A 26,531-nucleotide genomic window follows, 5' to 3' on the forward strand; every position below is an offset into this window, starting at 1 on the left:
GACAATTCTCCCAATTACCCTTGCTTGAAAATTCGGTGCTATCTGAAACATCTCTTTATCTATTTCCTGTCTTATAGTCTGCTCTCCAAAGTTTAATTTGGAGAGCAAATTACTTAACAATTAGCAGTTACTTAAGTTCTTTCAATTACTTAAAAAAATAGCAATTTTTTAGTGCGCATCATGGATTACTCTCCAGGTAATACAACAGTGAGTAATACGTAACTGGTCTCCATATTTATGGAACTTAAAATCTGGCTTGGGAGTCAAACAGAAAACAAAGGAGCATTGAAGTACACACTTAATTATACACTGTGGTGGTTATCATGAAGAAATAAACATAGTACAGTGATAGGGAATAAAAGGGATGGGGATTGTTACAGTTTGAATGAATGTGTCCTCCCCTCTCCCCACCCCATCCCATCAACTCAGAGGTTAAAATCAAATCCCCAATGTGTTGGCGTTAAGAGGTAAGGCCTTTGGGAGGTAATTAGGTTAAAAGGGCTCTGCCCTCATGCATGAAATTAATGCCCTTATTACAAAAAGGCTTGAAAGCTTTTTGCCCTTCTCCCATGTGAGTACATGGCAAAAAGGCACCATCTATGGAGAATGAGTCTTCATCAAACACTGAATTTGCTCTCACCTTGATCTTGGACTTTCCAGCCTCTAGAACTGTGAGCCATAAATTCCTGTTGTTTGTAAATTACACAGTTTAGCATATTTTGTGATAGCAGCTCTAACAAACTAAAACAGAGATGATACTTGAGACGGGAAGTTAGGGAAGGCTGGACACACACAAAGGTCCTATGTATTCATATTGTAATTCTCTCATCTCTCTATCTTCCTTATCTCTGAAATCCATCTAGCTCACTAAAACCAAAATAAAGAATAAAAATGTAAGCTTTGAGGACAAATCTGGTTTCAAATTGCAGTTTTTCCATTAATGACCTGTTCAACCTAAGACAAGTCACTTAACTTCTGAGTCTCAGTTTTCCCACCTACAAAATGTGGTTGGTATTTCTACTCACAATGAGGAATCTTTTGCAGACACTAGAAATAATGAATGCACATACTATCTGATTACTTCAAGTGCTCACGAAGAGTAGCTATTGTTATTATTAATATTATTACTAATGTTATATAATTCTCTCATAAGACTTTGACCGCAAATGACTAACTGATCCAATAAATACGACTGAGGACCTTCTAATCCTGTCAGAAACTAAGCTGGGTTTTGCAAAACAAGACAGAAGGACAATATTTGCTGTGGGTGAGCCCAAATTTTTATGGGCTTTTTGCCAAACAATAGGCTAGCATTGAAGACAGAACAGATTCTAATTCAGTTCTCTCCTGTTAATCTTTTGATAAACAGTGACTAAACTCCAATGTTTAAGATACTGCATTTTGCCCAACTTAGACATTTCCTAGGCTTTGTCTCAGATTATCTCCCTCCATAAATGCTCTGCTATAATCCACAAGTTTAATAAACAGCTCTACCACACAGCCTTTATGATGCACACATTTTTTTCCGCATCATTCCATCTGCTCCCTGAAGTTTTCATCAATGTTCTTCACCAACCCTCAAGATATAACTGAAACTGAGCCTGCCCCTATATAAATATTTCCCTGTTCTTGTGAAGTTTTTGTAATACAAACAAAATTTCTTCCTCAGAATATTGGAAGGTGCATGCTTCCCAGTATATATATTACATAAATATATACGTATTCAATTTGTGTCCAACACTTTTCTCCCTACATACCATTGGTACAGAACAGCTGCTTGCTGTTTGACAGCAAAATCTCTTATCAACATCTCTTAAATGCATTTGTTAGACTCTATACTTGATGATAACTTTGGACAGTGTGATGCTAACTTTCAAATGAGACACAAAGTATTAATAAATGTGTGCTGGAGATGTGGAGAGAAAAAGCAAGAGGAGCAGTAAAATAAAGGGAGCCAGAGAAGTCCATTGGAAGAGGCATGGGCATCACTCAGAGGAGACTCTCCAGGCTCCTGTTGCAGTTCGAGACTCTTTCTAGGGCACTCAGTTACATTTTCTTACACAAGAAGACTGCAACGTGAGTGGTTCATTGGATTTGAATGGTGAATGGTAAAGATAGAGAAGAGATGATTGGAATGAAGGCAAGTACTAAGACACTTAGATCTACTTGCTTGGCAAAATGATGACATCTTTACTCGAGGTAACATTTTCTTGATAGAGATACTGCCTTCCTATAGAATTCACTTTTTATGTGTAAAGTTCTATGAGTTTTGAAAAATGCACATGGTTGTGTAACCAGCAACCGAATCAGGATACAGAAGAGTTTCATCACCTTCCTCCAATCCCTCCTTCTCCTTGTAATTAAATGTATCCTAAGTCTCAGCCCCTGGCAACAACTGATATGATTTCTTTCCTTTCCTTTTTTTTTTTTTTTTCTGTAGAAGGTGAATAAAGAAAATTGCAAAATTTCATTGGTGCGTTGAAAAGAGGGCATGAGTAAGTGAAAAATTGTGACATATGAAGGGAAAAATTGTGACATATTAAGAGATAAAAAGACAATAGTTTAGCTTTATTCCAATTTTTTGATCTGATTTATATCCCTAGACAATATTACAGCTTCATTCTAATTTATTCATTTGATTTGTATCCCTAAAATGTTGCCTTTTCTAAAATGTTATGCAGATAGAGTTGTATAATATGTAACCTTTTATGACCTGTTTCTTTCTCTTAGCATAATGAGTTTGAGATTCATCTATATTATCGTGTGCATGAATAGTGTTTGCTTTCTTTTGTTGCTGAGCAGCATTCCATTCTATGGAGATACACAGAGTTATTTTTAAAGCCATTCACTAGCTGAAGGAAATTTGGGTTGTTTCAGTTTGGGGCAAATATAAATAAAGTTGCTATAAACATTTGCCTACAGGTTTATGTTTAAATTTAAGGTTTTGCTTTTCTCGGGTAAGTACCCAAGAATGAAATTACTAAGTCATATGGTAACTTTATAAGAAACTGAAAAAATGTCCTTTAAAGTGGGTTTACCATTTTCCATTTCCACCAGCAAGGTATGAGAGTCCAACTTGTCCCGTATCCTTGGCAGTACTCAGTGTTGTCAATTTTTGCTTTTAAATTGATTTTAGTAATTCTAACAGGTGCATAGTGGTATTTCTTTGTGGTTTGTTTTCCTTTCCATTTTAAGATATCTTTTTTCTTTTCAAGATACTTTTAAAATAAAAATTAAGCCTGGATTCCATATTGGCTCATATCATATTCAAAAGTATTAATTAGACTCTATATTTAATGTAAGCTTTGGAATGCTATTATGAAACAAGGATAATGCCATCCCTATTAAGTTTTCATTCATCTTTCAATCAACTACTTGTTGAGCACCTGCTCTCTGTACTAGCCACTGTTTAATTGGAGCATTCGTGAACAAAGCAAGAATGACAACAACAACAAAAAACCATTTTCCTTTTCATTCTGTTGTAGGAGGACACATCATAATCACATAAAGTATAAATAAGCATATATGTCAGATAATGAAAACTACTATGAAAGTAAATAAAGCCAGACAAAGGGATAAGGAAATAAGGGATGCTATTTGGAAAGTATGTCGTGGCAGGCCTTTCTAAGGATGACATAGAGTAGAGATCTGAATGAAGTGAGAAGCCAGCCACACTCCCATCTGAGGGCAGAGCAGCCTCCCAGGCAGAGATTACCGGGGACAGCAAAGGTTCATAGAAGGAGTATGCATGGTGTGTTTGAAGGATGGTAAATGTCTGGTGCAGAATGAGTGGTGGAGGAAGTGATGGGAAATGAAGGTTCTCAGTAGTGGGAAAGAATCTTTCATCCTTCAATGAAAAGAAATTCCTTGCTGAGCTGGGCCAGATGCTCTCTAATGCCTTGAAGCACTGTAAAAGTCTGCAAAACTTTTTTAGTATAATTTTGCAAAGTTTAGTCACTGGCTTAATTCATGCTTAATTGCTGACTTAAATATTTTATAATAGTTAAAAAGCCTAGTACACACTCTCTCTCTCTCTCTCTCTCTCTCTCTCTCATGCTGGACCTGGAAGTCAGGAGGTTTCATTTAATTTTATACATTTAACTTTATGCTGATCTAGCTTACGCCATAGCAAACTTTCTGAGACTTCTTTAGTCTTTTGTTTTCCACTCTGGAATAGAAATACTTTCCCATTATTTCACGGGGCAACTGTGTAATGCCTATTTAAAGCACACTGAACTACTAAGAAGAAACAATAAAAGAAAATTGAAATAAAATTATTGCATGGAAGAAAAAAATTGGCATCAGAAACTCAGTGAGTTAGTCTCCATTTCTCAGAAGGTTTAATTAAATATTAGGATAACATTTTTCTCTAACGATGATTTTACTGGATGACTGCCTGAGTCCTTGTGCATTAGCCTCCTTTGACAAAAAGGAGAAATGGTTTCCAAAGTATGAATATTCTTGTTTTATGATTCATACAACATATTCTGTAATTCTATTTGGTTGGATGTAAAGTATTCATGCATTCTACCATTGACACCTAATAAAATTTAGAAATTTTGTAACTGGTTATTTTTAAAGTGTCATAAAATAATGGCGTTCTTTTAGCTCTTGGAACGAAATGATTCTCCGTTATCAAGGAGAATTTACCAGATCAAAGGTATGATTGATTGGAAGGGTTGGGAAGGAAATGGTTATTAGTGAGCCTACCATTCATTCTCTCCCTTTACTGTAAAGGCAGGTAGGAGGGAAGACTACCAGAGAAGAGAAAAGGTAAAATTGTCATCTCATGATAAACATACAAATGAATGACCTTCAGATAAACTAATTGTGTTTTTCTAGTAGGAGAGTCCTTGTCTATGAAACACTTTTTGCAATACATACCTGGTCTAAGTTTGTTTCTGTTAAATAAATATGGATTACACTATTTTATGGAGCATTTATCTCTGACAAATATCACATAAGGATGTAATTTGAGCACAAAATGGAGATGCTTTATGAACAAAAGCCCCCCTTTTCTTTGAAATTTATGTCCCTATATATGTAACTTAGAGACTTCGTATGTTATCCTGGGCCAGGATGCATCCTAAGATGGCAAGAAATGACCTGCATGCCTTCTGTACAGTCTCAGATATCTCTCTATTTTTCTTGTGCCACTCAATTACCGGTATTCTGGGTGCTACACTGTATCTTAATGTTGTCAAAAGAATAAGAGTACAGAGGAGGAGTTAGAGCTTGGGAACTGATGAGGACTGAAAAAGAAGTATCAAGCCACACTACCTCTGTCATATCACACAGATGTCAGCTGGCTGAAGAAGGCTTTGAAAGTTGATCAGAGCTTTATCCACATGAATGCAGTAACTGAGTTTGAGTCTCAAGTATAAAATGCAAGAGTTACAAAAACAGATACACTCAGGAAATGCAAATATAGTATAATTTATGAATGATCAGCAATGGTTTAAGCAGAATCAAGTTAGACACATAAATAGAGGACAGCTGATTAATTGTTATTTAGAGTCAGCATAATGCTATAATATTTATACTATCAGTGAAGGGAATGTGATTTTAATGCTAAGAGAAGGAAAATATAGGAAGAAATACACATGTAGGAAAATATATGAAATGCATGAAAGCCTTCCATCGACTTTGGATTATTTTGTGTTGGTATGCAAAGTATAGGTAGTGCAGAATTTGCCACTAGACAAAGGGACAATGAATTTGATGGCCACGTGTCTCTTGAGTATTGGTGCATGCCTTTGGACTGTGGCAATTAAAATGTAAGTGACATGGCCTGCTGCAGTGACTCCTGTCTGTAATCTCAGCACTTTGAGAGGCTGAGGCAGGAGGATGACTTAAGGCCAGGAGTTCCAGACCAATCTGGGCAATATTGTGAAACCCTGTCTCTACAAAATAATAAAAACAAAAAATTAGCCAGGCATGGTGCCTTGCACCTACAGTCTGAGCTACTCAGGAGGCTGAGGTGGGAGGATCACTTGAGCCCAGGAGTTCGAGGCCATAGTAAGCCATGATCACAGTACTACACTCCAGGCTGGGTGACAAAGCAAGACAAAATAAAGTAATAAAATAAAGTAAAAAAGAGATAGTTGTCTTTTCTCTGACACTTCTTTTCTTGGGAAAAAGCTACAGGAAACAACTGCATGCAGATGGGCTCATAATCTGTGAAGGGATACAAATGTTTCTTGGATGCTTTCCATCCTGGAGAGTATGAGCCCTGATATGAGTCTTTCAGAGTGAGTTCGCTTCTCAAGGGGCAGAGATGTGCCTAGTGAGTGTAAGGGTGTAAAGGAGAGGGCTCACTGTAAAGGATCATGAGCCACAAGGTCCCTTGTAGAGACGTGTTCCAATTTATCTGAGCCATGTTATTCCTTCCCACGTTGACACTGGCAGGACTGAAAACTGGCACTTTAATCAGAAGGGTGAGTCTGGCATGATATGAGAAAGATGGATGCTATGAGGACACGTGGGGAATGTAGTGTGTACTCCAGCCTACTATGCTGGGAACGTTTCTTATAGGAGGGACTGAAAGAAAACAGGGGAGGCCTTGAGGCCAGTGATAGGGAGCAGGCTGGCTAGTCTTTTTTTAAGTATCCAAAGATAGAAAGGAGAATTTTTAATGCTGGATTAGATATATTCAATGTAAACCCGTTGTATTTCTAGAGAGATATTTAATACATAAAATACAGAAGGCTTGGGGTAATGACCACAGGAATTCAGAAAAACAGATCAGTTGCCTAGTTCCAGCAGTACAGCATCAGCCTCAACTCCACAAAATGTTCTAAGCTATTTTAAGTTTTCAGAGTCCTCCTTTCTGATCTTCTTTTTTTTTTTTTAAGGAAAAAAGTAAAAGCATGCAGGTTCCTTCCAGGGGCTCTTCACACACAGTGAAAAGGATGCTCAAGGAACTGAGCTGTAGAGAACAGAACAAGGCTGGCATGTTGGACTGTCCCCACTGTATAGAAAAAATTGCTGGAGGCAACGAGAAGTGGGCAGAGTTCAGAGTCCAGAAGAGAAGTCCTCAAACAGACTGACTTCAGAATAAGAAGCTGAATTGTATTCAAACTGCAAAACAAGCCATAACTGATGGCTTAAAATTTTCCCATCTAGGGTCACCACATTGATATTTTCCAGAGGATGAGCTCTCCATGCAACACAGGCAGCCCCACCTCTTGGTTTCTGTGTGGACCTGGTTGCCTTTAAGGTGAGAGAAGCCGTTCTTGACCTGCTTTTGCTGAAGGAAGAGAAAACGAGCACTTAATCAAAGCTTTTATTACTTGCATTCTGTCCTCAGTACAACCCTGATGTTGGTGTGGCTCGGGGCATACAGAAGTTTCCTTAGGTGGCGAATGAAATTGCCTCCAGAGGAAATGTTGTGGCTGGCTCTTTCGATGCAACTGGGCTGAACCAAAACTCATAGCTTCTTCTCCTCTCTGTCTCCCAGTGCCCCCTTCCCAGTGGTCTTGGATGTACCACCACTCATAAATATCTTAGCCTAAGTAGTCATTCTCCTGTTCAGCCTTTATGGTCAAAGAGTCCTTCCGATCTTGACTGTCAAATGTATCTCACCCAGGTTTCTTTTTCTCTCCATCCACTACCCCATACACTGGTTTCACCTCCCCTCCCCTCCGCTATCCCCATCCCCACCCAGTATTCCCCTCCTGGCAGCCCAGACTGCAAGCTATCTTTGTTTTGAGGAATTCTCTTGAAAACGATCACATTAGCTTTCTTTAAAGGCTGCTTTTAGTAGGATAATTCTCTATTTCTTGTCTTAAAAATATCCCTGTTTCTTCAATGCTTCTGATTACCCTTGCAGAATAGTGATAAAACAGGACATGTAACTGTTTCGCAAAAATTGCCTAGGCCATTCTCTGGTGTTAGAAACCAGCCTGAAGACCACTGACAGGCTGCTAGATCAGAAGAGCGTTTGAGACTTTAGAGTGGTTTATACTGCACGGGGAAATTCTTGTGTCTTCCTTCTATAGGGATGTGAATAAGCGCAAGAACGCTGATTTTTCTTTAATTTTATTTACTGATTCGTAAGGTCCTTGCTTATTTGAGAGAAACAGCTTCTACAAATACAGAATGTTATATCTATTTTCCATCATGTGACTATCTAGCTTTGAAACACAGTGAGAGTACTTCGTAGCTTCTCAGAAGTATTACTGGGGCTCTTGTCCAAGAGCAATCAAATTCTGACTAATAAAAAGGTCTCCAGAGATATGGCTCAGACTGTGAAAAAGCCGATCTGTATGCCTGTGCCTGAACACATTAATTAAATTGCTTTCGTTAATTACATCTTATCAAAAAGATATGAGCTTAGATGAAAGTGTATTTTGCAGAATAAAATGAAACATCCAGGGACACCCATTCTGTCATTCTTCAGATATATCTTTGCCACTGTTGACAGCAAATTTAAGTCAGTTTAAAGGGGGGGGGGGTGGCGGACCATGGCCAAGAATGCTCTTGAAACTTCAAAAAGCTGTTCAGATATCATATTAAGATCAAACTCTGCCTCTGGGAACCTGAAGTGTTTTCAGTCTGCCACCTTTGATAAGTCCAAGTTTAAGGCGGATTTAATTAACATGCCATGAAAAGAGAAGGATATTCCAGGTGTTGATTTTTCTCCGACAAGTTTTTCCTCGCAAGAATCCTATTCAGAGACTTGGTTTCACTCTATCCCAAATAGCAAACCTTCAGTCTAAGTAAAGCACAGATTGAAAATGCCAGCTGTTGTGGAAATATGACATTGAATATAATGCTTTCAGAGGAAAGGAAAATCTAACAGATACTCAATACAGTGGAGGCACATTGCATGCTACATTTACATCTGTTTTTAAATTTCATTTAAATAAAGATTTCCCTTATCTAAAAGATTATTTATTTAGAATGAACTAATATTCATTGAGCATCAACTATGTGCCAAGGGGGTACACAAACCTTTTTGTATGTAAGTATCACACTAATCTTAGAGAATCTGAGTCAGACAGGTTACATCACCGGCCTAAGCACATACAGTAAGAAGAGAAACCCGGGATCTAATTCAGGTCTCTCAATTCCAAGTCCAGGTTTGATACACAACATCCCACTGCTGCCCTGGGGATAACAGTTTTTTATTTATTATAAAAAGACTAGGAAGAATTTTCACCTAGTTTTAAACAAATATAAAAGAATGACACTTATAATCATTTAGCTTGTTTAGTGTAAAATCCCTAAGATTCGGTTTAGCAATGGTGGTTGTATTTGTCTTATAAGGAGGAGTGGTTGGGCTGAGCATGGTGGCTCATGCCTGTAATCCCAGCACTTTGGGAGGCTGAGGCGGGAGGCTTGTTTGAGGTCAGGAGTTCGAGACCAGCCTGGCCAACATGGTGAAACCACATCTCTACTAAAAATACAAAAAGAATTAGCTGGGTGTCATGGCGTACACCTGTAATCCCAGTTACTTGGGAGGCTGAGGCAGGAGACATGCTTGAACCCAGGAAGCGGAGGTTGCAGTGAGCTGAGATCATGCCACGGCACACCAGCCTGGTGTTGATATGCCTCAACAACAACAACAACAACAACAACAACAAAGAAGGAGTGGTTGTATGAGATGGGGGCATCAGGCAATGCTTATGTTAACTATAATTCAAGGGATTCAAGGGGGAGAACTTTAGGGCTTCCTACCCAGCAGCTCTTTTCCATTTTTTCTTGTAGTATTTTGTAATTATATCATTTTAAATGCATTATTTTGGGAAATCATGTTGCATAGGTTAAAACGGCCCTGTGTCTCTGTGCACATTAATTAGGATGACATAGAGGTTAGCTCACTTTCCAACTTGGATGGATTGAAAGTGTTTGTTTAGAGCTTTGTAATAAGTAGAATTCTGAGGTCATGTCCAGGTTCAATAGGCTCAATTATCAATGCCAGTTAAGGGAGAGGGTAATAGTAGTAGCAAACATAATTTATTTGTCACCACTCCATTAAGCAATCACTAAAACCTCAGTGTGAATTTATCTAACTTGCCTAGCTCTTAAAAAAGGGAGAGGGAGAGAAAAGATAATTCTGAAGCCAGAGTTGGGATGACCATATAAGTTATTTTGCATACCAAAACACTTATGAGAGCAAATGGGGGTCTATTAACAAAATACGAGGACGATATATGAAAATTGTCACTGTATGGTGTGATCATCTTAGCTCTGGGGAAAGGCCATCTCTCACTACCGAAAACATATATTGAAGAGTTCCTCCTTCGAATAAGCACACCAAAGTGTCATTCCTGATGCTATGGCTTTTTCAGAGCTGCAGCTTCCAGGGATCATATTTCTCTAATACTACAGAGGAAATTTGAGGAACACAAGCAATTGTGTCTGGGTAGGATTCCTGAAACCCTTAGAGATTCATTATGAAACATATGAAAAAAATTCAGTCAATTTGCAATTTTTTCGGAGGCTGATTGTCCAACGAATGCATTATCTTGTGGACCCTTGTTTTATTTCTTCCACCAGTTAATTTAGCAATATGTCAGTTCTGATAAAAAGATTTGATGAGGAAAAAGATGACACAATTATATGAAATGAGTTTGGGGAATTACCAATAGATTTCAATTATCCATGGTACTCTCAGTGAAGGTTGATTGACTGTGAAGAGTGGCGATTTATCAGGACAGCCTTGCTGCTTCTCAGATGTAACTGTCCTTGTTCTTTTTGCCTTTTTTGTACAGAACATACATTGCATGGGCATTTAACACATGGACCTTCACTTTCTCTGTTCTGTAATCTGTGATTAACAAGATTTTAAAGAACTAGCTTGCAGTATTATTTAATAATAAAATAATTAATAACGGCATAAAACCATTCAATATTAAATGACTTTTTATTGGGTGCTTTTGTTCTGGATACAAAGAAGAAGAAAACATTGGTGAACTACTCTTTTGAAGAGAAGGTAAGCAATGAGAGCCCCACAGTGTTTGACATGTGGCATATACAGTTACTAAATTGTCTTTTAAATGCAATTTTTATGTAAGCTTGACAGAATATTTGAAATGAAAGAAATGTGCTATAAATATTAAAAAATATATTGCCAGGAAAGGTACTGACTTCTTCACTAATTTGTAGCAGCCCTTTCCAAGTTTGGGTGTATATTCTCTTTCTCAATTCAAGTCTTGATCATCCTTCTGAGTACTTTCTGCTGAACTTGCTGATGTCTATGGCAAATCTAAGGATGATCTTGGCTCTTAGCTTTTAATGAAAACAAAACCTGTTTTCTGCTGATTTACATAGGCACATCTCGGAGATATTGTGGATTCAGTCGCAGATCCCCACAACAGAGCAAACGTCACAATAAAGGGACTCACAAAACTTTTGGTTTCCCAATGCATATAAAAGTTAAGTCTATATTATACTATAGTCTATTAAGTGCGAAATAGCATTATAACCAAAAAAGTATGTAGCTTAATTAAAAATACTTTGTAGCTAAAAAAATGCTAGCAATCATCTGAGCCTTCAGTGAGCTGTAATCCTTTTGCTGGTGAAAGATCTTGTCTCCTCCAGGTTGATGGCTACTAATTGATCAAGGTGGTGGACACTGAAAGTTACCTTACAGTAGCTGTTGCAATTTCTTAAACTAAGACAACAATGAATGTTGCCACATTGATGAACTCTGTTTTCACCAAAGACTTCTCTGGAGCGTGCAATGCTTGCTATTCAATAGCATTTTACCCACAGGAGAACTTTCAAAATTGGAGTTAGTCCTCTCAAAAATCTGCTGCTGTGTTATCAATTAAGTTTATGTAATATTCTGAATCCTTCGTTGTTGTTTCAAAAACTTTCACAGCATCTTCTCCAGGAGTAGAGTCCATCTCAAGAAATTACTTTCTTTCCATAAGAAGTAATTCCTCATTCCTTCAAGATTTATCAGGAGATTGCAGCAATTCAGTCATTCTTCAGGCTCTACTTCCAATTCTAGTTTTCTTGTTATTTCAACTACGTGTATTGAACCCTTCAGTCACTCGTGAGAGTTGGGATCAACTTTCAAACTCATGTTTATGTTAATATTTTGACATTCTCCCATGAATCATAAATGTTCTTAATAGCATCTAGAATGGTAAATCCTTTCTAGAAGATTTTCTATCTACTTTGCCCAGATCCATCAAACGAATTATTATCTATGACAGTTATAGCCTTATTAAATGCAGTTCTTAAACATTAACACTTGAAAATCAAAATTACTCCTTGATTCATGGGCTGCAGAATGGGTTGTGTTAGCAGGCATGAAAACATTATTAATTTCCATGTATATCTCCACCAGAGATCTCAAGTGACCAGATTCATTGTCAATGAGCAGTAATATATTTAGATAGGAATCTTTTTTTTTTTTTTTTTCTGAGCAGAAGGCTTTAACAGGGGGCTTAAAATATTCAGTAAACCATGCTGTAAACAGATGTGCTGTAATCTAGGCTTTGTTGTTCCATTTATAGAACCCAGGTAGTAGATTTAGCATAATACGTAGGGGCCCTAGGATTTTTGGAACAGTAAATGAGCATTGGCCGTCACTTGAGGTTACCAACTTCATTAGCCTCTAACAAGATGGCTTTTCCTTGGAGCAGTTGGAGCGCACACATTTACTGATTAAGTTCATCATCTTATTTGGGTGCAGTTCATGGCTTCCAAAACAATTACCATAGTAACGTCGAAGACCGCTGGTAACAGATCACCACAACAGATATAATAATGAAAAGTTTGAAATACTGAGAGAATTACCAAAATGTGACACAGCGTCACTAAGTGAGCATGTTCTGTTGGAGAAGTGGCAGCAATGGACTTGCTGGATGCAAGATTGACACAAACCTTCATTTTGTAAAAGATGCAGTACCTGCTGAGTCCAATAATGTGAAGTAGAGTAAAACAAGGCATGTCTGTTGTTATCTTGCATAATAGTTTAACTTTTGAATTATTACTTGACTTTTTACAAGAGAAACCAGTATTATATCCCAAACCATGCTGTGAATTCATTAAGGGTGAGGGTCATTTATGACCTATCTTTGTATTTCTCCCCAAGATCTAACAGAGTTTTGAATGTATTTAGGTTGGGCCATACAAAATTGCCTATATTTGATCATTTGTGATCTGTAAAAAAGACAATTTAATATGTTCAATTTCCCAATAGTTATTCTAGAAATAATTGTGAAATGAGTCAGATTATGTTAAAATTTTACATTCTTATTTGTAAACGTATGCATTGATGTATACATACACATTTATACATATGTATACACATGCAAATATATATGCTAATGAAGTCATTTAGAATTAAAGATTAGCTTTATTTTTATTTTTTTATTTTTTGAGACAAAGTGTTGCTCTGCTGCCCAGGCTGGAGTCCAGTGGCATGATCTTGGCTCACTGCAACCTCTGCCTCCCGGGTTCAAGCAATTCTCTTCTCAGCCTCCCGAGTAGCTGGGACTAAAGGCACCTGCCACCACACCCAGCTAACTTTTGTATTTTAGTAGAGTCGGGGTTTCACCATATTGGTGAGGCTGGTCTCGAATTCCTGACCTCAGGTGATCCATCCGCCTCCAACTTCCAAAGTGCTGGGATTATAGGCGTGAGTCACCACGCCCAGCACCAGTTTTAATTTTTTGAGTAGACATCCAGGTCCAAACAGCCCTTTCAGTTCAGTAGCTTCTAGATGGGATTTTTTTTTTTTTAAAGAAATAAATGTGACCACCTTTTTTCCAGGGAAATAACTGTAGCTGAGATAACAGATCATAAATCCCTAACTCTCTAGGAATGGTAATACCTACACGGAATTATTTTCTGTGACCGTATGCTTGCTGACAATATTCTTCTGTAGAGTAATATTAGTGATAGAGATCTTTATTTTGAGTGCATGAAGTGTGCCAGGCACTGCTGTAAACATTTCACATCAATTAATTCATTGAGTCCTCGCTTCAGTCTTGTAAAATAGATAATACTATTTTCTTCATTTTTCACATGAGGAAATTGAGACATGAAGTAAAGTCATTTGCTCGAGATCACACAAGTAATGATGGAACTGGCTGTTAAATTCAGGCAGTCTGGATTCAATTCTTCTTTTAAATACCACACAACCTTGTATCAATAAACATACATGTATTTTAAAAAATTAGAATAAGCTAAAAGTTATTTAGCCCTGTAAAAGGTACAGATTATGATAAAGCATTTACAATTTGGAGTTACAGAGTTCGACAGAGTATACCTAAGGCTTGGAGACCTCTTTTATAAATCGATTTATAAACTATTAGCTCTTTTATGAATAACTTGAAATCATTTTGAATTATAGCACATTAGTTTCCTTCATCAAAAAGTGGAATTTATAGCACCAGTTCCTTTGCAGGAATTTATAAGAGGAGAAAGAATAATAGATCATACAACATGTGCTAATAAGAATCCTTAATTAATTAGAAAGTTTTTTCAGATTCGGTTATGAATGAACGTATGGAAATACTTTTGTAAAATTATGTTTAATGTTACCTTTCTGTAATAAGTGTATTTTTAGTACAGATATTTGTTCATTTCTCTAATACTTGAAAACTAAAAACTTATACAAAAGTCACACAAGCAGAGAATTATTAAGGCTGCTTAACTGGGTGTGTGTATATATATATACAGATATACATATATGTGTATATATATGCATATATATAATGTATATCACATATATACACAATACATACACATAAACAATATGCTTAGTAACAGAATTTGTGTTAATTTACATCTATAAGTTTTTATAATTTAATGTTTTTGCAATAAATGAAGTAACTCAGTGTGACTGCTTCTGAATTGGGATGCGAAGAAACATATACTACCCTGGAATTCAGCATCAAATAGTGACAAAAGCATTAGATGGGGAACCAGGATCATGGGCATTTTACTTCAAGTTTTGGGGCCTTAGTGCTGATTGGCTGGAAAAATGAGGTAGTCAGGTTCTATGATTTTATGTTGTTCAAGGGTTCTTGCAACTATCTTAGAGCATAATTTTTTTTTTTTATCAGCTCTTAAGTCTATGTTCTAGAAAATACAATTCTGTTTTTCTTAGTAAAATAATCCCAGCATACCCTTTGTTTTATGGAAATACCAAAAGCAAAACAGCCCTAAAATTTTCTTAGATACAGACTTAGTAACTTAATATAATATGTTGACTCATTCAAAACCCATGAACATTTTTCTGAAAGGAGATGCAAGAAACTGTTATTCATGGCTAAGTTTAAGAAGAAGTACCGGCGAAAAGTCTTGGGTTGATGTAGTATGGCAGTGGAGGCTTATAATTTTCTATGCTTGAATTTTCTCATCATTTCCATAAGTTAAAATTTTAATGTTATCAAGGCTTACTTGGGAAAGCTAACCGTGGTTCATTTTGTTGTTTGTTTTTATTGTTGTTCCTACTTTAGGAAGAGAGCTTAAAATTTCCAGTTAAATGAGTGTTCAAGTTCAACAGTCAAGAAGAAAGTGGTGTAAGCCAAGGTTACCTTCTTGCAGGCAGTGATGGAGTTCCCCGGGCCGCCTCCTGAGCTGCCACAGCCTCTGCCCTGCTGCGGTCCCAAAACGTCATACATCCGTGATGACTCCAAGTTGCTGTTTGTGACCCAAAACACAAAAACACATTCCAGTGAGTCATCTCTATATTTAGAAATAAAGAATAAATCACAACGTGGTGTATCAAAAATCATCTTTGCAGATTGCATTAAACACTGCAAATCCCATTGCTGAAATGGATATTTCTTTGTTGCATACACTTTTATAATTGGTGGAACCACTATAGATGATCCTATTGTGACCATAAAACTGCAACCCAATGCCTTCCACAGTGCTTTGAGGGACATAATTGCATCTGTCTGACTACTAGCCTTGTTAGCATCTTTTTTTAAGCAAGCAGTTATAAAACCCAAATACATTTTTCTCAATTGTCACATTAATCCAGCTCTGAAAACACCAACACATAACAAATACTCATTTTATTTTTTAAAGTGGAGGTAAAATATAATTTTAATTTGGACTCAGTATAATGCCATTAAAAAAAAAAGTGTGAACTTTAGAAAATGCAAGTCATCTCTTTATCATCTCTGTGGCTGGAGAGAGCTCCTCAAATTCTCTATCTCCAAAAGTATAGACTTACACCCCCTGCCCCCTTGCCAGCTCTGTCAAATCTTGATGGGCTTGACTACACACAGAGTTGTATTAATATTTTTAAAATATTTAAAATTGACCGAGCACAGTGGCTCACGCCTGTAAACCCAGCACTTTGGGAAGCTGAGGCAGGCGGATCATTTGAGATCAGGAGTTTGAGACCTGCCTGGCCAATACAGTGAAACCCTGTTGCTACTAAAAATACAAAAAAATTAGCCAGGCGTGGTGGCATGTGCCTGTAATCCCAGCTACTCAGGAGGCTGAGGTATGAGAATCATTTGAACCTGGGTGGTGGAGGTCTCTGTGAGCTGAGATCATGCTACTGCACTCCAGCCTGAGTGACAGAGTGAGACCCTGTCTCAAAGCAAAACAAAAGAAAACAAAACAAAACAAAACAAAACAAAACAATGCTGGGTGTGGTGGCTCACACCTGTAATCCCGGAACTTTGGGAGGCTGAGGTGGGTGGATTGACTGAGCTCAGGAGTTTGAGACCAGCCTGGGCAACACAGTGAAACCCCATCTCTCTTAAAATACAAAAAATTAGCCGGGCTTGGTGGTGCACACCTGTAGTCCCAGCTACTTGGGAGGCTGAGGCAGGAGAAGAGCTTGAACCCAAGAGGTGGAGGTTGTAGTGAGCCAAGATGGTGCCATTGTACTCCAGCCTGGGCGAGAGAGTGAGACTCTGTCTCAAAAAACAAAAAACAAAAAACAAACAAAATAAATAAATAAAAAATAAAAAAATAAAAAATTGCTTCTATGTTTTCAAGATGTGATAAAAATGAAAATTATCAAATTTTTTAAATAATATGACTAGAAACTCAAAATTGAACCTCATTTAAATATAAAAACTCTCTAAATGTTATATGTATTTCTAAATATTTTTCTTCTGAAAATATAATAATTTGGACTTTTAAAATGTACTGATAGCTTAAGTCTATATGTTTAATTTTTGTTGTTGTTGTCCACACAGAACAATGCACAATTCATTAACATATACTTTTGGAATACGATCTGATAGTTCTGTATGAAATTTTCAGTGCAAAAGGTAGATGTTTTCTCTTAAAACAAGTGCCAAATAAAAGATCAGTTAAACAAACAATTTATTTCTAACTAACCTATAACTCTCATGTTTCAAGCACTAAATTAATCAATTTTCAATTAGCCATAAGTCAAACAGGGCATTAGTGTAGTCTTTTGGCATTTCCATTATTATGGAATGACATTTAAAAAATGACTACTGACTGTGCTGTGTAACAAATCATAGATTCAGGCAAAATCTGCACAGAGTAATTAAAATAAAATCTGTTTTGTTAGAATTTTTAATATATTACTTTTTGAGCAATTGTCACTTGAGGGCTAGAGTGAACCTAATGTACGTGAAAGGATAACATCCATATTACCTTTGCTTAGCTGAGGAAAGATAAAGAAAGGAAGGAAAGAAAGAAGGAAGGGAGGAAGGAAGGAAAGAAAAAGAGAAAGAGAGAAAGAAGAAAAAAGGAAGGAAGGAAGAAACAGAGAGAAAGAAAGAGAGAGAGGGAGAGAGGGAGAAGAGGAAGGAAGAGAAAGGAAGGAAGGAAGGAGGGAGGGAGAAAGATGGAAGGAGGGAGGGAGAGAGAAAAAAAAGGAAGAAAGGAAGGAAGGAAGGGAAGGAAGGAGGGAGGGAGGAAGTGAGAAAGGGAGGGAGGAAGGAAGGAAGGAAAGAAAGAGAGGAAGAAAACAAGAAAAAGAAATTAGCTGCATTTCCTGGCTGCCAATCCTGACCTATTCTGCCACGTAGCCTTTCTGAGTCTTAGTCTCATCATTTATAAATGACATGTTTGGACTAAAGTCTGTGGTTCCCTCACAGCTCTGGAAGTCACCTGGCAAAATATCAGAGATGACCGAGTTTTCAGCCCCTGTCTTTACATGTTTCCTACAATGTGGGCCTATAACTTTTTAGGCTGCCATTTACTTCAAACCCAAGGGACATCTCTCTGAACGCTTTCTTGTCCACAGGACAGTTTGGCTTTTACCAAAAGGCCAAACGGCTATTACTGTTAGGTTCCAAATAGTTTACATGTGGAAGAGAAGGCCATGCACCAAGCTAATTTTGATCTATAAAAACTTGACTTCTAAGTCAAGTTATATGACTCCTTCTAGGAGCCAGCCAAGGCCCTGTGTGCAGTTCAGGGAGACAGGATATAGGGTCCCACAGCTCTGTGTCCTGTTGCTACTGTGTCCTCCAGGCAGCTTTGATGGGCTAGTAGATCCATTCCATGCAGGCCATCCCTGGACTTACTCCCAGTGCTGAGACATCTGCTATGATTTTTAGAGGCTAGAGACGGCAGAAGTAGGAAATGGGCAAAGGGAGAAGTAAGGCTGACACAGACCTCAGGCTGCTCCTTTCAGATATGAAACATTGTAGAAATATCACTTTGAGTCCGGGCGCAGTGGCTCACACCTGTAATTCCAGCACTTTGGGAGGCCGAGGTGGGCAGATCACCTGAGATCGGGAATTCAAGACCAGCCTGACCAACATGGAGAAACCTGTCTCTACTAAAAATGCAAAATTAGCTGGGCGTGGTGGTGTATGCCTGTAACCCAGCTACTCAGGAGGCTGAGGCAGGAGAATCGCTTCAATCTGGGAGGCAGAGGTTGTGGTGGGCCGAGATCGCGCCATTGCTCTCCAGCCTGGGCAACAAGAGCAAAACTCCGTCTCAAAAACAAAAAACAAAACAAAACAAAACAAACAAACAAACAAAAAGCAAAAAAGCACTTCAACAACCTCTGGTCACTCTGGAAGGAAATCACATCTAACTTGCGCAGAGATGGTTAGGTCCAAATTTGGGGTAATGTAAAAATAGAGAAAACTAAAAGGTCAGCCTTGAAAATTACATATTTGCCCATAAAGCACTTTTATTTATAGCTTTAGATAGACAACCTGCTACAGTACTTTTTATGCACTCAAAAGTTTAAGAACTGCTGAGCTCATCTAATAGGAGGAAGTAATGACAAGTCTACCCACAGATATCTTGGTATGAAAGTTTTTCTGCCTCTAAGATGACTGTAAAATCCTAGTTGAAAACGAAGGTATGGAAGGGAATTAGAAAGTTTTTTTGCTTGCCTGCAAGGCTGATGCCATTTGTTCTAATGCTAAGCCCGTATAGCATTAACAAATAAATTTAACTATATATATGCACATATATATTTGTTCATTGTTGTGAGTATTAAATGAGGAAGTTGAGTCACATGGTGGGGCAAAAATTAATGCATTACTAGATGACAAGTGTAATGCAACTCCACTGTACCCACACTTAAAGCAAATGCATCTTCTGAAACACATTGTATATCAGTTTAATGATGCCTAATATCAAAGAAAATGTAGGTAGGCAGGCTTATGTTTTAAAGCACCTGATGTGGGTGTGCATTTCCAGTAGGTGACTTTACAACATGGCCCAGTCTGTTCCCATACCTTTTGGATGGAGAGAGAATTTTTAGAGTATTTACAATGGTGCTGTCCTTGCTCTTTAGAGAAGGAGAACGTTTGCTGTTACAGGACGAGGCGGAGATGGCAGCGATATGAAACTCATGCCTGTATTAAAATGAGCTGAAATCGACATTAAACGAATTGCTGTCAAGAGACAGGACAGCTTTATAACTTGCTCCTAATGGGTAAGGCGGCAAATTCTTCCCTGGGACATTTTCCTTTGATTTTGACAAGTGTTGACAATATTTATTAAGCGTGACCTTTCAAACTGGTTTCATGCTGAAACTGTTAAGTGTGTTTCAATGAGGATGTAGATAAAGATGGGAAAGAAGGTATGAAGCTGAATTTGAACTAGCGATGTTAAACCAGATTTCTATAGAGCAGCTTTCTTTATAGAACAATCTCATATATTAATAAATGAGATGCTATGTTGCCACTGTATTGCTACCACTGCAGTGACTCATGCAATATGAATAAGTAGGTCACATCAATAGTGAAAACAGCCTAGGGAATATCCAGTTATTTCCCTAGAGAGAGTCGTATCCAGTTACTGGAAACTGAGTTGTCCATACATTGCGTTGCAGTTTGGTCCATGGACCAGCAGTATTGGTGTCACTTGGGAGCTTGTTGGACACCCAGAAACTCAGAGCTACTGAATCAGAATCTGCATATTGACATTAAACTCAGGTAATTTATACATCCATTAGAGTCTGAGAAATGCTTATATAACATACTAAATTGAATTCACATTCCATTTGCTTGTGGGACATCATTGTGATACTGAGAAAAATAGATCAGAGTAAAAGAGATTGGGCAAACATAGATAAAGAGGCCCGGGTGTAATATCCTCATGATATTACTTTGGTTAGGAATATTCTGCCTAGTCCTCACCTTCCCTTCTTGGTAAATCCTACTCTATCCTTTGGGTCTTGGCTTATAAATTACCTCTGGCACCTCCCTTCTCCCTTCCCCTTGCCAAGGAGGCCACTTCTCCTCTCCCACGTACCGCCAGTGCCCCACGCACACACAAACACACTTACACTCCTGCCTCGTTCCCACCCACATATTCCCACCCCACTCCAACTCAGGATGTGAGAGAGACACTCCTCTTGTGTATTCCAACAGCACTCTGAGCTGTATCTTGCTTTAGCACTTGTCCAAAAGGCATATAATTTTGTAATATTTGTCTCTTTCCACTTTAGGCTGTATGTTCTAAAAGGGCAGGGGATCACTTAGGACACAGGACAGTGCCAGTCAGTGGGGGATGCCTAACAAGCTCTTACTGAGGTTGTTTGTTCTTATCTTTCTGGGCATCCTGATCAACCTCAAAAGATTAGGCACAAACAAGCGTTTGAATTTAATGCTAAATTTTCTGCAGTACTGACAGATGGTGAGATAAGCCACATCTGAGAAGATAATTTAAAGAATTTCCCAGGATAGTTCTAATGAAAAGAGATTCTCCTGTTATGCTTGCTAAAATGTCAAGTAAACACAGGGTAAAGTTAAACCATTTTAACAGATTTCTGAAAGATAAGATTGGCTCTTGTCTTCTCCCCCCTTAAAGAATCCTCTTGGTAAAATGTAGTAATTATAATTCATTTGATTGTCTCAACCCTATTAGGAATATCTACTCTTGAGCTTTATATGAAATCCTTTAATCCCAACACCAGAAAAAAAGTAAAACTCAGAACTACCAGAAGAGATCTTGAGCAAGGAATTGAGTTGTTGTCATTAAAATCAATTTAATAACATATGACAACCAAAAATTGAGAGGATTTTAAAATATTCAAACAGATTTTAAACAGTTCAAAATGAAAATTCTCTCAAGTGAATGTTCTTATTTTACCCTCATCCAAAGTAATTTACCTGTTACATGAAGCCCAGAGGTTTAGGTCAATTTTTCAAAAACTGACTTGTTTAAAACATCACGTGAGGGGTTAGTGTCTTCTATATTCCTCTTCTATCCAATCTTGACAAAGACTCTTCTCTTGACCAAACTTTACTCAAGCTGCTTTGAGACATCTTTTCAGCTAGGCCTGGACCTTGGCCTCTGAGCCAGTTGTAGAGAAGAATCCTGCTATGACTTAGACTTGGATGTTTAGAAAGAATTCTCACATCCAAATATCTGATCAACGTCCTCATCTGCTCACTTTTGATAACAAAGTCCTTGGCCTGTCTACTAAGCAGCCTGTTAGGACAGTGTAGCAAAAATCCCCCACTGTGTGGTTTTTTTTTTTTTTTTTTGGAGACAGAGTCTCACTCTGTCGCCCAGGCTGGAGTTCAGTGGCGTGATCTCTGCTCACTGCAATCTCCGCCTCTTAGGTTCAAGTGATTCTCCTGTCCTACAGGCACACACCACTATGTCCGGCTAATTTTTTTTTTTTTTGTATTTTTAGTAGAGACAGGGTTTCTCCATGTTGGTCAGGCTGGTCTCGAACTCCTGACCTTGTGATCCAACCACCTCGGCCTCCCAAGGTGCTGGGATTACAAGCGTGAGCCACAGCTCCTGGCCAGAATCCCCTACTATTGACATCCCCTCTTAGTAATTTTCTGTCTACTCACCCCTTCACTCTGCCTATGGGGTGTAAATACCCACTAATCCCTGCTGTGTTAGGAGTTAACCTCGGTTCTGCACTGACAGCTCTCTCTCCTACTCCAATAGCTTGCATAAAATCTGTTTTACCAATTTAAATATGCATCCAGTGCAAAATTTTTCATTTACTGCTGTGCACATGTTTCTGGTTTCATCTCCTAGATAAGAAGTTTATGTTTTTTCCTTTCTTTCCTAGGTGGGACATATCATGTCATTCATTCAAATTAAATATGTCACCAACTCTTTGGTAGCTGAAAGACCTACAAAATCATCATTTATTCTGTAGGATTTTAGAAAATGTGTCATAGGAAACCATTATCAAACCTTGAAAATATTTAGAAGCTATCATTGTATGTCCTGTTTCAATACTTAAAGGTGGCTCCATAGCTGGAAAATAAATCCCAGACTTCTTAATCTCCTAGACCAGTAAAATAAAAATAACCAAGGCAGTAATTATGTTATAAAGGGCCCAGCCTTTTATTTTCCCAAATAAACTTCAAGAAAACCCTTTATATTTCTGTTTTAACCATGATTCTTCAAATAAAGGGCTTTGTAACAGTGTAGCAAGAAACTGTGATATATTATCCAGGAATGATTATCCAGGATTTCTTTTCAAGAAAAGATGGGTGAGAAAATTTTATTACAGTTTTTGTCTTCAGATTGGTGAAAATGTTGTTGCAGACCTGAGCGTGGGTTTCACTTTTTGAGGTATTGGTAAGTGGCAATAAACAAAATATAAACAGGTCATTCATGACTAATCATAAAACAAGTGTCCCATTCTTAGAAGAAAGAATGGCTTCAAATTTAACTATCCTCTAGTTCAGTCTTGATTATTAAAAGAAGATGAAAAACAAAGACACTATTTAGTATTGTTATTTCATTTGCAATGTAATTTGTAAAAACCAACAGCAGATAAATTCCCTATTTTCAGTTCTGAAATCTTTTCTCAACAATAGCCAGTATAATGTTTTCTCTAAAACATTATGTTGAATATTGTTCAATTAATACTTTTTAAATTTAGGCAACGCTGTCTATCAGATATATGCAGTAAAATGTGAAATCTCTTCTTAAACAGCTACTATATAAAATATCTGGATTATAGCAGAAAAGGCAATCAAATGGTAAACTTCCTAATGGAAGAAAACAGCTGTACTTCCAAACAGAATGTTATTGGAGATCATATAACAATATAAATAACACCTACTGAACAATCTGTGCTTTGTAAATTGATATATTATCTCTCATTAAGGAGACAATAACAAGTTATTTCCTATGGTTTGATCACTACTGTACAGATTTACTAGTTTTATATCTTTAAAAGCTGTTTCGCAATCTCAGGCATTCCCAAGACCCCAACTATAATCCCTCATTCTGAAAAAGGATCAATCAAGTGAGCATGATGACTTAGCCTTTTTCTCTTTTCTCTTTCATTTTTTAATGAAGGCTATGGGGGAATTTTTTCAAAATGTGTGTCCTACAAATAATATGTATAAAAACATTATTTTAATGTAAGATAGAAAGTACACATTCCTGCTGCTAAGTTAATTTTGCATGAATATGTGCATATTTATACATGAATACTACTAGATGGTTACTATAGAAATATTTATCCCTAGAGTTCTTTATTTCCTTCCTTCTTTCCTTCTTTCCTTCCTTCCTTCCTTCCTTCCTTCCTCCCCCCTTCCCTTCCCTGCCCTCCCCTCCCCTCTCCTCCCCTCCCCTCCCCTCCCCTCCCCTTCCCTTCCCTTCCCTTCCCTTCCCTTCTTTCTTTCTTTTGAGACAGAGTCTCACTCTTTTGCCTAGGCTGGAGTGCAGTGGCGTGACCTCAGCTCACTACAACCTCCACCTCCTGGGTTCAAGCGATTCTCCTGACTCAGCCTACCAAGTAGCTGAAATCATAGGCACCCACCACCATGCCTGGCTAATTTTTGTATTTTGTATTGAAACATGGGGTTTCACCATGTCAGCCAGGCTGGTCTCAACCTCCTGACCTCAGGTGATGCGTCCGCCTTGGCCTCTCAAAGTGTTGGGATTACAGGCGTGAGCCAACGCACCCAGCCTAGAGTTATTTATTTCTAAAAAAAAAAAAAAAAAAAAAAAATAGGTATCTATTTTTCAGATAGTCAAAGCACACTATGTGTATCACTGCATTCTGCTAAATCTAGACTGTAGTTCAGGTACATTCAGAATGTATGTTACCATACTTGCTTGATATTCCTGTGTTCTTCCATCAAACCACTTGGGCAAGTGCCTCACTCTGATATATAATCTTCTTTATACTACTTCTAACAGAATTTACCCTCATTTAATGCATAGCAGGTACTGAGCACTCTAGTGTGTACTTTACATACTAATTTTATTATACTCATTTTATAGAGGAGAAACGGAGGATTGATGAGGTTAACATGTAATCCAAGTGATATAGTTTTGATATGTGTCCCCTCCCAAATCTCATGTTGAATTATAATCCCCAGTATTAGAAGTGAGGCATGGTGGGAAGTGATTGGATCATGGGGGTGGATTTCTCATGAAAGGCTTAGCACCATTTCCTTGGTGCCGTCCTTGCAATAGTGAGTGACTTCTCCTGAGACCTGGCTGTTTAAAAGTGGGTGGCACCTCCCTCTCGCTCTCTTCTGCTTTTGCCATGTGACATGCCCACTCCCTCTTTGTCTCCCATCATGACTGTAAGCTTCCAGAGGCCTTCCCAGAAGCAGATGCCAGTGTAATGCTTCTTGTACAGCCTGCGGAACCATGAGCCAATTAAACCTCTCTTCTGATAAATTTCCCAGTCTCGGGTATTTCTTTATAGCAAAAGAACAGCCTAATACGACAAGATTATATTGCTGCCAAATAACAGATCTAAGATTCCAGTTGCTGCTGTCAACACCATGTTATTTTCCACTGTGATCTCTAACACTCCTTTTAATTCTTTGCTTCTGTGACCATGTCATCTAAATGAGTCTAAATAAAGCCAGTTCCTAGTGTGTTGGCATTCAAGAATCTAAGGGCAAGTTCCATTTCTACTAGTTACTGGAGAGATGGAGGTGGCTCTGTCACTCAACCCGCTCTAAACCTTAGTTTTCTTACCTGTAAAATGCAGATGATAACAGAAGCTTTGTCATGAGACTGTTATGGTGGTTTATGGTGTTATTTCCTGTAAAGGAGTCACGTAGCACCTAGCACAGGTAAGCACTTAATACGAAACTGAGAAATAATACCACATTAAGCCCTGTAAATCTATTTACTCTTAAGAGTCTCCTTGATAGGTTTTCAGCACATTTTGGTATTCAACATTAATATATGCACATTTTTGAATGGATTGCATATTTATTATAGTGACACTTTTCTTAGAACTAGGATTCCAAAATATATACAATGAGAAATTTCTATTCTTCTGCTGACTCTTAACTATTATCGTTATATTATAAAATGAAGAATAACAAAGGCTTTTTTTAAAAATCCAAGACAACACAGCATTTAATCAATTATTCTAACACTATACAAAGATGCAACCTGTTCATGCGAATCAATTATCATGGGAAAATATTGAGATCATTAAAGCAAAGCTCTAAAGCTTACAGAAGATGAATCTGATATTAGTGAAAAACATGAATTGAAAGTGTTTCTAGAGAAAAGTAGTTGTATTGCTAACATGTTAGTTTTATTGGCAAAAAATTAATGATTACATTAAAAATACATAATAACTATTTGTATTTCATGTATTTTTTTCTTTTGCTGTTTGCCTTCTTAATTTGATTGGCAAATTCTTCCTTCTACGGATTCCAGGAGTTACAGCTCTGTGGAGGCTCTGCTTCCCTTATCACAAACACCGCCAAATGGAACTGAATTAAGGAAATGTTACTGAAGGTTGGACATGGAACGGGACTCTGGCTTGAGACGTTCATGTGGATCATTTACATTTAAAGGTAGTCATATGAAAATGGTATGATGGGCCGGGCGCGGTGGCTCACGCCTGTAATCCCAGCACTTTGGGAGGCAGAGGCGGGCGGATCATGAGGTCAGGAGATTGAGACCATCCTGGCTAATACAGTGAAACCCCGTCTCTACTAAAATAAAAAAAAAAAAAAAAAAAAATAGCCAGGCGTGGTGGTGGGTGCCTGTAGTCCCAGCTACTCGGGAGGCTGAAGCAGGAGAATGGCATGAACCCCGGAGGCAGAGTTTGCAGTGAGCCGAGATCGCCGCACTGCACTCCAGCCTGGCAACAGAGCAATACTCTGTCTCAAACAAAACAAAACAAAACAAAAAACAAAAAACAAAAATGGTATAATGAAGTGAAGGGGAGTAAA

General features: G+C 37.9%; 1 protein-coding gene across 2 annotated transcripts in view; it reads right to left on the minus strand.

The window, feature by feature from the left end:
• The window catches only part of SPHKAP (SPHK1 interactor, AKAP domain containing), a 192,697-nt gene that overhangs the window by 127,089 nt on the left and 39,077 nt on the right, over positions 1-26,531 (minus strand). For both annotated transcript variants that reach the window (XM_025404901.1, XM_025404902.1), the window contains exon 2: positions 15,507-15,612. In XM_025404901.1, the coding sequence (XP_025260686.1) occupies positions 15,507-15,612 (106 nt within the window). The remainder of the gene's footprint in view (positions 1-15,506; positions 15,613-26,531) is intronic.

Source organism: Theropithecus gelada, chromosome 12, assembly GCF_003255815.1.
Source record: "Theropithecus gelada isolate Dixy chromosome 12, Tgel_1.0, whole genome shotgun sequence".
Lineage (NCBI taxonomy): Eukaryota > Metazoa > Chordata > Mammalia > Primates > Cercopithecidae > Theropithecus > Theropithecus gelada.